Source organism: Lasiodiplodia theobromae, assembly GCF_012971845.1.
Source record: "Lasiodiplodia theobromae strain AM2As chromosome Unknown scaffold_7, whole genome shotgun sequence".
Classification (NCBI taxonomy): Eukaryota; Fungi; Ascomycota; class Dothideomycetes; order Botryosphaeriales; family Botryosphaeriaceae; genus Lasiodiplodia; species Lasiodiplodia theobromae.
The window spans coordinates 224,359-236,656 of record NW_023336563.1 but is presented as its reverse complement, the minus strand read 5'-3'; the positions used below and the strand labels follow the sequence as shown (position 1 = coordinate 236,656).

At 55.6% G+C, this 12,298-nt stretch overlaps 2 protein-coding genes across 2 annotated transcripts; both read right to left on the bottom strand.

The window, feature by feature from the left end:
• Positions 1-1,711: 1,711 nt before the first annotated feature.
• LTHEOB_2739 (Zinc metalloproteinase) lies at positions 1,712-6,363 on the bottom strand (the record flags this gene model as incomplete). The annotated part of the gene is made up of 8 exons (XM_035511584.1): positions 1,712-2,295; positions 2,354-4,203; positions 4,831-4,841; positions 4,917-5,230; positions 5,285-5,726; positions 5,779-5,966; positions 6,024-6,131; positions 6,180-6,363. 8 exons carry the CDS (start codon positions 6,361-6,363, stop codon positions 1,712-1,714), a joined length of 3,681 nt encoding a protein of 1,226 aa, XP_035363465.1.
• Positions 6,364-11,024: 4,661 nt separating this feature from the next.
• On the bottom strand, positions 11,025-12,050 carry LTHEOB_2738 (Nuclear pore complex subunit protein; the record flags this gene model as incomplete). Its single annotated transcript, XM_035511583.1, has 1 exon — positions 11,025-12,050. The coding sequence occupies one exon, from the start codon at positions 12,048-12,050 to the stop codon at positions 11,025-11,027; it is 1,026 nt and encodes a 341-aa protein (XP_035363464.1).
• Positions 12,051-12,298: the final 248 nt, after the last annotated feature.

Here is a 12,298-nt window from a genome sequence, read left to right as displayed (position 1 = left end):
TTGCTAAGCAGTGAGTGGGAGGATAGCGGGCGGTAAGCGATGAAATTAGGACTGTCAATGCGCTAAGAATTATCGCGCGTTGTGAAGAAAGCGCTTTTTTAGGCGCAGTGTAAGGGAGATGGAGGCAAGAGCAAGCTGATGGAGAAGAGATCGAATGGTGGCAGTAATCAAGAAGTCAGACACCGCCATCCTACGCCGCCGTTTTCTGACTTGTCTCATTTATCTCATAATATTTTGCACCACTGCATGGCACAACCGGGAGGTATAGGAGTTCGACGCGTCCGTTTGGGCACGCATTTGAGAATTCGGTTGTGGCTGCATGAGGCTGGCAGAGACCAGCCCAGCCGGCTAGCGTGGCTGCCTGAGACTAGCGTAAATGCTTACACCCTTGTCTACCTAGACTTACGCAAGACTAAGTCCACTTCAACTAGTGGTGGCAACGCGTTGCAATAAATCGCTCGCTGACGAGCGCGACCGCTACATATGCATACCACTCGCCCCCCGGCAACATCAGTGGAGGACCTACCATCCTACCACACCAGCTGGATTTGCTCCCAGGCCAAGTTAGACGCGCTCGCCTGACCGTTGATGTCCCCACACTGATAGTTCATTCGTGTTCAAAAGCCGCTGCAGTATGCACGCATCCTCTAAGAAGCCTTGGTGTGGACTCGTCTCATCCGTAACTGGATCGAGTCTATTCGTTATCCACAAACTATGGCTCAGAGGTTACTATCCATTGAGTCCCTTCTGACGATACAGATGTGATGTTCTCAATTTCATGTGACGTAGCCCGCCGACTTTCGCGGCGCACGCTCGACGCGCTTGCCCGCGAAAGTGAAAGTTGAATTGTAATTGTATCGATTCGCATTCCCTGGGCTGAGTTAAAGTATTCCCCATTAGCAAGCATAGAATGTCTAAGCATGCGCCAGCTCAAAGCGTGTGGGAACTTGATAGCATTCACTAGTGCCTGACATAACGAAACCACCATTCCAACATGCACCATCCAAGGCAGCTCTGCCTGCTCTTCAACGAAGGGAGCTCGGAAATCCTCATCACTCACCCGAGGGATAAAACTCAGTGTAACTGTTTCAAGTTTGCTTTGAGAAACCCCCCGGCGTGGATCGTTGCATCACATGCGCCTCCAGTGCGCCTTTCTATAAACTCGATCCAAGTTAAAACGCAGAGAGAGAGAGCTAAGGAAGAAAAGAAAGCAAGGAGATGGTAGGAGGCCGGTATTTACAGGTTCTGAGGGTGATGCTGGATCAGTCGATCGCCTGGATCACCTGACTCTGGATGTAAAAGCAGCTCGCCCAGGTGATCTGAATGCGTCGGGCTGGTGCTATGGAGAGCGCGAATGCAACCGCTGCGCTGTAAGGAAATACAGAACCGAGTAGAAACGTATGCGGCCCTACAGGGAAGGAACGCCCGCAACGCTTATGGGTACTTGGCCTTACTACCGCTTCGCCCTCTCCCTTGCACGATGATCTGAGCTGCGCGGTCCTTGGACCTAGAAGCACTCGTCTTATCTTGATTGTCCTGATTTCACGCTTTCAGTAAAGATCGTTTCCTCCAAAGTTTATAAAGGCCCCCATTAGAAAAAGAATGTCCAACAGAAACTTACAGAAGCTAATAGTATATATTGAAGGGCCCAGTGAAGAACAGCCGAGAACTAAGCAAAGCCAATGAAAAGCCCAAGCACAGCACCCCCAAACTAATCCCGATCATTGTCCCACTCCTCATCATCGTCCTGATCAGCATCGTCATCAATGTAATCATTAGCATCGTTCCTGCTCCCATCTGGGTTGAAAAAAGACCGCGTCTCTTCCAGCCCCCCATCCGTGTTCTTCAGCTCCGGCATGTCATACACGCACTCCGGCAACTCGACGTCCTGAGGCGCGGTGATGATACCAAACTCTTGAATACCGTTGAAAGAGCGCTTCCAATCACTCCTGCCAAAGAACCCAACGATCTTCTCACCCACTTCCGGCTCCAGCGCGACAATTTCGACGTTCTCCCCGTAACGGTCGTTCTCGTTCAGCTCGCCGCGGACGGTACCGTCGGCGAGGGTGGTGCGCATGCCAACAAGCTCGTAGGAGTTCCTATGGATCTCGACTTTCACAATGTCGACGTCAGGCGTAAGGGCGATCTCCTCAGAAGCGTGGCCGCCGAAGTGATGGTCGTTGCCGTACGAATCAATCCGCGGGCCGAGGTGTGTCTTGTGGCCGTCGGCGTAGCTCAAGACGCCTCCATCCAGGATGCAGCCGACGCGCATGTCGAAAGAAGTTGCGTGAGTGACTGAAGCAAACTGTCAGTGATGTGCCGCGGAGTGGAAAAATAATCGCCGCAAACTTACGCTTCCCATCCCCTCCACGCTCCTTCAACATGGCTGCCCACTCCCAGTACGCACGCCCGTCACTCCGCTCGCCACCGTCCTGCGCCTCAAGCTCCCCCGAACGCACCGACCGCTTCTGCAGCACGACGTCCGACCCGGGCACCTTCACGAACGCCGACCGCGCCACAAACGCCCACACATTCGCCACCACCGTCTCCTTCCCATTCATCGCCACCGCCCGCAACTCCAACGGCTTCTCCCTGCAGAACTTGCGCTCCAACCGATCGACCCGCCACTCCCGCACATCCACCGGCTGCGCGACGCTGGGCCACTCCTCCTCGACCCCGCCCACCGTGATCCGCGCCAGCCCCCCCGCTCCCCACTCCACGCTCATCCTGAGCACAAACATGCCATCCCGCACGCACGCCCGCAGCACCGGCGCCCCGCTCCGCGCCTGCCGCGCCACGACCGCCGCGCGCGGGTCGCCGACGATGCGGAAGTGCGGCACGCACCGCAGGGCCAGCGCGTCCCGCAGGTCCCAAATCTCCTCATTCCCCCTGATGCCGTAGTCGACCAGCTGCAGCGGGTGGTGGCCCGGGCGGCGCGAGATGCTGGGCAGGAAGACGCTGGCGTAGTTGCGCTGCGTGGCATACGTCCTGCTATCTTCAACAACATCCACGCCGGCCGGGCGTACTGAGCAGCAACCGAACGCGCGCCCGACGCCGCGCAGCATGAGCGCATGGCCGACGGCGCAGGCTTGCCACGCGGCGCCGTACTCGAACGCGCCGCTGCCGTCTGCATCGGCGGTGGCGCTGCTGGATGTGCTGACGACGTTGCGGGTAGAAGAATAGGTCGTCGTCGAGTCGAGCAGGCACGAGGCCACATCCTCGACGAAGCGCGGCCACGCCCAGCACGTGTGCGAGCCGAATGCCGCGAGGGCGATGCCGGATGCTACGTTCTTCTCGACGCCTTGCGGTGGGTTGGCCAGGACGGCGTCCTGCGCGGCGGAGTAGTGCGAGTCCAGCACCAGCCCAGCGACGACGGTATCAGCTGGTCCCGCGAAGGGCCCCCCGCCATGCTTTGCCAGCGCGTCGCAGAACCAGTCGCGCAACTTCATCCTGTTCCCCGGGTTCCGCAGCTCCGCGACCGTCCGCTCCGTCCTGACGACGTGCACCTTGGCCGTGGGTCCGTAGGGCGAGCATGAACCGGCACCGCCGCCGCTGCCATCACCCGCCGCCGTGAAGTTGGATGGATGATCATGATGGCCCAGCTCGTACGCATCGTTCACGAACGCACTCGACACCGTATCCACCCCGCGCCCCCACTCCTCCTCCAGCCGGAACGCGCGCCGCCCCAGCCCTTTCCCGCGCATGTCCTCGGCCGTGCCCGCCTGCCACATGTACGCGGCCATGCGCAGCTTGCTTACCGCCGCGTCCAGCCCTGCATGCGCCGACGTGATGCCGGCGCCCTTGTACGGCGGGCAGTCCATCAGCAGCGGCGAGTCGGCGGCGACGAGGACGGCGAGGTGGAGCGGCGGCGTCTGCAGGAGCGGGATGTAGGTGACGGGGATGGCGAGGGTGGCGGTGTGGAGCTCGTTGTGGGAGCCGGAGCTGTTGTCCCAGACGAGGTAGAGCGTGTTGGGGCCTGGGGTGAGGAAGACGAGCGCTTTGAAGTGGCCTGAGGGTGTGAGGGGCCAGGTTTGGTCGGGGAAGAGGGGGTCGCCGGCGGAGGAGGTGGTGGTGATGGTGATGAAGGAGGGGGTCGAGGTGGAGCTGGTGAGTGGTGGCATGGAGCCGGGGGGTAGGTGGATTCGGCCTTTGAGGAGGAGGGCGCGTTGGTGGATGGTCTCGCCGGGGTTGAGGTTGGTGAGACTGATTAAGGCCGTGGTTGCCGGAGCTGTCGCCTTTGTTCGTGCCATTCTGGGTAGTCGATTTTGTGGGGAGCGAGGGTGGAGTTGGTGGTGGAGTGCTTGCGTGGGTGCATGATGATTGACGCGCCCCGGTCGCGATGTTATAGGAACGCGTGCACCCGTGACTAAAGGACGTCCATGTGGTATCCTGAGCACCGAATGCCTCTGTTGCCTGGACTGTGGCGTTGTGCTGGGACGATCTCCAGGCAGCATCCACTAGCGTTGCCTTTTCCGGCTTAGCCTAGGCTCTTACGCTTCCTTCGATCTTGGATTCCATCGCCACCCCTGCTGAACGAAAAGTCGAGACGAATCGCAATCATACGGCTCTTCCATGAGCAGGCTCCATCATGGTGCTGGACAAATGAGAGCGTATGAAACAAACGAAGATATCCTATTGGAGTCTCACTGCTCAGGGATGATGAAGATCAGAGAAGTCGACATGAATGACTTTTGCAGTTTGATCATTAGTACTGCTCTCTGTATCTAAAGCATTTCTGGTTGGATCCGCCATTGTGCTAAGAATATATAAGTATCCGAAACTCCTGGGGAATATAGGCTGGGATCTGGGTATGTGCAGGATTAAACTTACCAATCCGGACACTGTTAGCTTTCCCATGCTGGTGACATTCAGGTGCCTGGAGATACCAAACCTCAAGCAGTAATCGTACCGCTCACCGGTCCCGCCCGCTCAAAGGTTGGAGTCCCCGTTACTGAAGTCCTCCGAAAGTGAACGATCTCCGTCCCATTCACTCCATTTTCCAGGGCGAACAAGTGTCCAGTCTTTGTCGCAGAGATGGGTGACAATGGCACCACGTCCTCCATACCATCCACGTTATCGGTATAAGTCCAATCGTTCTCAGGCCCGCCATCCAGGTATGCCATCGCTACGCTCCCGTTGCTCCGAGTCATGAGCACCTGCGCGTATCGCAAACCGTCGTATGTGTACCACATGGCAGCAATCCGGGCACCTGGATCCACGGGCACGTCTGCTGTGTAAGATAGTCAGCGAAGAAGAGGAATGTTGAAAGATGGGATACACGAACAGTCCATGCTTCCAGGAGTCCATCCATATCCACGCGCAAAGTAGAACTCCCTTAGCTTACGTTCCGCGCTCAGAAAGACTCCAATCGATGGATGTGTCTCATTGAGCTCCGGTATTGCCACAGTCGGCATCAGTGCGTATGCTGTATCGTCGTCTGCTGTGACGTTCAAAGCTGCAGAGGACGTGTTGAAATCGGGGCGTTCGTTCGGGTAAGCAAACGCCGTCTCGTTGGACTTCGCAGACCGGAAGATATTTAGGGCGGTGATATCGCATACATCGTTGCACACCTTGTCGTACGTTACGAGCGCCGAGTTGTCCGTCACCGTCCACAGATTGTCATAGATCTTGACCTCTATCCAGTCCTCCTCAATCAACCTGTCCACCACTCCAACAGACCTGACGTTGTGGTTGGTACCTACAAAACGGAGATGAAAATCGGTGCGCTGGTATGGGCTGTCAGTCGAAGGGCTATCCCTGAACGAATGATTCACCCACCGACTCGTTGACCCAGTTGACGGCCGCAATAGGCGTCCCATTCTTAGGATCCATATCGAACGTATTGACCTTCGCAAGACTCCAATTGTCCGTAGAGGTATCAAGGTCGGCTTTCCAGATATCGAGAGCGTTGTCCTGGTAGTACACAAGGCTGCGTTCCACGCCCTGTTTATCGGTATAGTTTTCGGCTGCGAGTTGTGAAAAAGATGCGACACTCCCTGTGCTATTTCCTCCATTTGCACTACCTCCCTCATTTCCGGCATCCTCTGTGGAGGTGGATGTGGACGCCGACGAGCTGTCGGAGTTGACGCCCACGCCCACGCCCACTCCAACCCCAACAGCGATGGCCACAGCTGTGATTATCGCGCAAAGAGCTATCCAAAAAAATTTCTTGCGAATACCGCATATTGCCGATCGCTTCTTAGACTGCACGACCTCTGGATAGACATCTTTGGAAATGGCCTCAGGCAGCGTGTTGTCCAATTTAGTTTGGGGCAGGTCATGACTGTTGACTTCGGGGAGTTGTGCGCCCTGGTCGACCTCAAGAGTGCTGTAATGATTGTGGTGGTCCTTATGCCGTTCCATCGCTGCTCAGGATAGGCGAACCCAGAAGATGGGAAGACTGGGGAAGCACGCGAGCGGAGGGGCTCTTTTCTTAAAAGGCTGAATGACGAGAAATCGAGCTTATGTTACAGTAGTGAGTAAATCATTTCTATTTTCATGAGCTTATACATCTCTGCCACTAGCATTTGTTGGGAAGGAGGTCTTGTCAGGCATGTGCAGAGCGGGCTGTCGTATTCTCAGCCCGCAGCTATATCCGTCCAGTAGGCAGTGATAAACACGGCTTGGCTTGGCAGTGACCGATCGGCGTTGCGCATTTGGCTTCCTATTCGCCGTATATGGCCGGTCAACGTCAGCTTTGGCGCTTGATTCTTACTTTCGGTACCGCTCTAAGGCATGACATCCAATTTGCTTGACACGGCGACGAATAGCGAGCCTTCAGATTCCGCGTTGAAGCTTTGTGTTGTGATTTGAAAGATGAGCGCAATCTTTGGAGATCTTCGCGCGATCTATCCTTGTGACCTAAATATTTGTGGGCCTACCCTGGTCAGGACGGCAATAACGCACTTTATTAGACACAAGGCACAGCCCTGTGCCGCAGGTGCCCCATATCACACATGTGAGCGGCTCTTCGGCCAATGCTATGCTTGCTTTAATGTGGTCTGGAAGGTATTTTTGTTTGGGGTATTTTGGCGTAAATCACCGTTTCCATAATATCCTGCGTTGACAGATCGTGGATTCAATCTTTGTCGGAGCGGAGCGCGGCAGGGCAAGATATTTTCCAGACCATAGAGAGTATCCGCTTTGCAGACCTAAGAGGCTATCGCCATCACCATTTACCTAATGAGTCGATGACCGAACATCGCCAAGGCTGGGTAGACTTCGCCCCCACTGTATGCAGCTCGACATTGGAACGCAAGGCTGCCAACACACTAATCCATTCCTGGTAATCTTTCCGTCTTTCTCCTCTCTCTTCCGACGATGCTAAGCAATCGTTGCTGGACTAATACACAGCCCGTCCGCTCTCTACGACGGACCACCTTCTCGCTAACCGCGTTCCCCTCACTATTGGTTGATTTAAGGATACTTCTTCCTCCAGTGCACGCCTATAGTTTTGAATAGAATAACAGCCGTAGAAATCGCTGGTCGTCGTGTCGAGTAGGGCAGTAGTCATGATGCTATGGCGATGAGGATGGGATACAGATGCGAGAGATGCGAAGGGAAACTGTCCGGGGCGTCAGAGAGGCTGCGAAATAAACGCGTTTTCTTCGGATGCTGAGGACTCGGTGCAATAAGACCCATCTGGTGACGCCGTATCAGTATGGGGTGTGTTCAAGAGCTTTTCGCTGTTTAAGGGTGAGTTACGACCCGATAGGCTTCAATGATACATTCTGCAGGACAGACGCCGGTATGCTTGGAGTCTGTCACATAGAGCAACCTCTGCACAGCCTCGTTTCCCCAGCCACCTTCTACGCGCCCGTGCCGCTCGCCGTATCATGTATCTGCATATTTAACTCATTGTCCACCTTGCCTTAGATGTGTTCCCTTCTTTACTCTCACTACCCTCAATCCGCACGACGAAGTGGCCCAGCAGCACCTAGAGCACGCGCGGGGCTTGTAAGGTGTAAGTAACTGCAAGATAGGTTAGCGGAGTGGTAAAATAGAGCACAGATCTTCATAATAAGCGCCGAGGCTTCCAGGCAGACAGCGTTGCGTCCACGCCGCAGGGCTGTGCCACAGCGGATAATCGATAATCCACCAGTGCTGAGCCCCCGTACCCCGCACCTCAGACCATCACCGCACCCAAGACGAAGCATCGCACTCGAGCAGGGCCGTCGCGTCTGAGAGGCGCCGGGTGCCGACGGAAACAAAACGAACCCGACGACGACTCTTTCCACCTCAACTGAAGCGGGAGACCCCTCGGACCGTCTGCACGATGAGAGCACTCAGTGCATGCCTCATGCTGTTGACGGCTTGGGCTTTGATCGTGGCTGCGAAAAGTAACTCCCGCCAAATAGCTTTGTTGTCTTCAGCATTAACACAACTACTGCAGGAGTGCTCTATTCTACTAGCTTTGATCCTATAAGCAGGGATACCCCGACCCCACAACACAACCGCAATGGCTGGGTCAATCCTGAAGACTTTCCTTCCATGCCACAGTGCATCGCACAGCAGGACCCATCCGCCTGGCTGAATGCCATGACGGAATGCACCAGTAAAAGATGCACCCGTCACTTCGGAGTCATCTGCACCCATCACCAATGGCTGACCCAGGCCAGCTGTCTCAGCACTGGATTTTCTCCCGATGTTGTCGAATCTTATCTCCCATACTGCAGCAGATCGGTTCTCGCGAAAGCGCAGTTATATCAGTGGATCCACGCCATGACCGGTCGAACGTGGCTCGTTAATGTCGGCGATGCGAACGAGCTGCAAAATCTCTCCCCGGCCTCCCTGCCTGAAGGATATGCGGCGGTCAACGTCACACACCACGCACCGACATGCCTAACAGCCTCGGCTTCAGCTCGATCGATGGAACCGTTCGAACATGTCATGGCCTCCTGCAGTTTCACGAGCACCACCCAGCACACCGGAAGGGCCGATCGACCTTGGGAATATCGTCAAGACCTACATTCCATGGTTGCTCTGGATTTTGAAACCGTCGGTTACGATCTCACCCGGGGTTATATCCGATATGGCGATTACTTCGATAAAGAATGCTTCTGCCGCACCTTGGCTATAAGTATCGACAACGAACACTGTTCAGGACCTGGGTCCTTGGAATGGACGCAGGAGCAGCTATGGATGAAAGTCACCTGCGGGCCGACGTCCCTGCCCGACAATTGGACGGATTCGCTCAAAATTACAGGATTCGCTTATATCCCCTTGGAAGACTGGCACTGGCCCTCGTGCGTCAAGGATCTGCCAGAGCGGGTGACCCGGCTTCCTCAACATTGCGCAACCGATGCTTGTGGGATCGACTCTGATGGCTACTGCAAAGTCAAGCGCACCGTTGAGAGGGCTTGCATGTGCCGCAACCTCAGCTTCGAAACCTGCGGAGATTCATGCCGGAATTTTGAGACCCGGATAGACTATGCACAGTGGCTCCACGACCTTTGCGGCGAGGTGCAAGGCTGGCACGGTTTCCCAGACAATTGGCGGCAGTTAGCCGCTCCCACCGTCCTCGAGATGATTCCATGGCAATGGACCATCAAACCGTCCAACGATGAGACCAAATGCGGCTCGAATTCATGGATTCTCGGAAGCTTCGTCCTTGTCAACATAGCTACTTTTCTTGCCGCATTGAACGGTCGTGCAGCAGAAATCCATGGATTCGCACTTCGCTTCCCGCGGCTCTCACAGTCGTCATGGTTCGCCACGGCAATTTCAATAGCTGGTCTGCAGCTGCTGGTAAACTGGATCAACGCTCTTCTCATCCAAGGAACCCTTGGTTTCGAGGATATACCCGTTACTCAACTGATGTTTCTCTGGTGCTCGATGCCTCGGCTCGCTTGGCTGACGTTTTTGCTGATTGGTCTTCAACCCTTCGACGCAGTGGATTTCTCTGCAGCCAGGGCTTCTCTGTATGCGGAACTGATCCTCCAGGCGCTATCGGCATATTATATGGTTCTCACCGTCGTTTATGGTTTCCAGCACAACTTCTACTTCAGGAGTCTAGACGGCGTAAAAGGAGGACAATCTGCAAGGCTCATGTATGCTGGAGCACTGTTGTGGCTGGTTATCACTATCGTGTCATTCGTGTGGCCAATCTGGGCTACACTTCGGACGTCTGGATCCGATAATCGCGATAAGCTAAAGCGGCAGGTAAGCAAGCGACCAATATCGAGGATTGACGAAATGCTAATTGCAAAGTTCGAGGGTCCTTGCACGTGGCTTGGGGAGCTGTTGGAGAATTACTGGATGGAAAGGAGCGACGGTAGTACCATAGGAGAAACATCGTCGCTATTTGGCGGGGAAACAGTCTATACGCCGTCGTATGGGGCTATCCCGGGTCGAAGCCAAGGTAGCTCGGATTTTCGAAAGGAGCCGGCGAAAGTCTATGCGGTCACAGCCATGACCATGTTCCTTCTTTGGATTGCGCAGTGGCTCTTTTGGGGTGGTTTTATTGGTCTGACTTCGGAAGAGTACGTATTTAGGCATATACTTTGGTCATATAGCTAACGGGACGTAGGTTCTGCCCCCCTAAGGTTGCGGCCCTCACGGCTGTCTGGATTATCTACTCATTTGCAAGCGCGATCTTAGCTCAGGGTGGCTCATAAGTCGTGCCGTCCTAGAAGGCGGCTGAAAGGTCGTGGCGCCGACAGTAGGACGAGTAGTCCAGTCCGACGGATTGATTAACTCTGTCTGTACGCAATGTTAAAGCCGTAGTCATCTAGATATACGGTTTGCAAGGTTCTGGGAAGATTCTTCTTTTGAACTGAATTGAAATTTGTATTCTCCATCTCCATCTCCTACTCGTCGTCTTGGGAATCAAAAGGCCATGCCTTCGAATCAGCTGCTCAAGAAGAAGTTCAAGTTCTCGTAGAAAGGCATTTTCTCATTGCAGCTACTACATAGTTCTGCGCCTCATAGACAGCATCGCCTCCCCTCCCGCCGCCTCATTCTCTTTCTCACGCTGAACAAACAATCTTCATCACCATTTCCTCATCTCGATCAAAATTCCCACTCTACTGCTCAGCGGGAGCAGCGTCGCGCTTGGCCTTCGCAGACGAAGCCCACACGTAGGCAGGAGCTTCCTCAGCGGGAGCGGCATCCCTCTTCGCCTTAGCGGACGAGGCCCAAACGTAAGCAGGCGCCTCCTCAGCCGGAGCGGCATCACGCTTAGCCTTGGCCGAAGAGGCCCAGACGTAGGCGGGAGCCTCCTCGGCAGCATCGCGCTTAGCCTTAGCCGAAGACGCCCAAACATACGCGGGAGCTTCCTCGGCGGGGGCAGCGTCACGCTTCGCCTTAGCGGACGAGGCCCAAACGTAAGCAGGAGCCTCCTCGGCGGCATCCCTCTTCGCCTTCGCAGACGAAGCCCAAACGTATGCGGGAGCTTCCTCAGCAGGCTCAGCCTCGCGTTTGGCCTTCGCAGACGAAGCCCAGACATAGGCAGGAGCTTCCTCGGCGGGAGCAGCGTCACGCTTGGCTTTCGCAGACGACGCCCAGACATAGGCGGGAGCCTCCTCAGCGGCGTCCCTCTTCGCCTTAGCAGATGATGCCCAAACGTATGCGGGAGCCTCTTCGGCAGCATCACGCTTGGCCTTTGCAGAGGATGCCCAGACATAGGCGGGGGCTTCCTCAGCGGCGTCCCTCTTCGCCTTTGCGGAAGATGCCCAGACGTAAGCAGGAGCTTCTTCAGCAGCGTCCCTCTTCGCCTTAGCCGACGACGCCCAGACGTAGGCGGGAGCTTCCTCAGCGGCATCGCGCTTAGCCTTTGCGGATGAGGCCCAGACGTATGCAGGAGCCTCCTCAGCAGCGTCCCTCTTGGCCTTGGCCGAAGACGCCCACACGTAAGCAGGTGCCTCCTCGGCGGCATCACGCTTGGCCTTAGCAGACGAAGCCCAGACGTAAGCGGGCGCCTCCTCGGCGGGAGCGGGAGCAGCGTCGCGCTTGACGGCCTCGATGACGGGGTTGGCCTTGGGGTCGGCAATGGCGGCGGCCATGGCGGACGCCGTGAGGGCGGAGAGGGTGGCGGCGGTGGTGAACTTCATTGTTGATGTGTTTTTCTGTTTTTGGGGGGGTTGTTGGGCTAAGGGTGCAGGGTTAGCTTTGATGTTCGGCCTGCTTTTCTGGTTGAAGGAATGGAGGCTTACTGTAAAGGGAAGAGTTGATGCTCGTCACTGAGGTGTGGAGAGGAGAAAGCTGGTGGAGTGATGCTGAAGTGGTGGTGGCGTGAGAAGAAGGAATCTTTATAGCACTTCTTCCTTCACTTCGTGACAATTCCCGCAAGTCTCTTTCT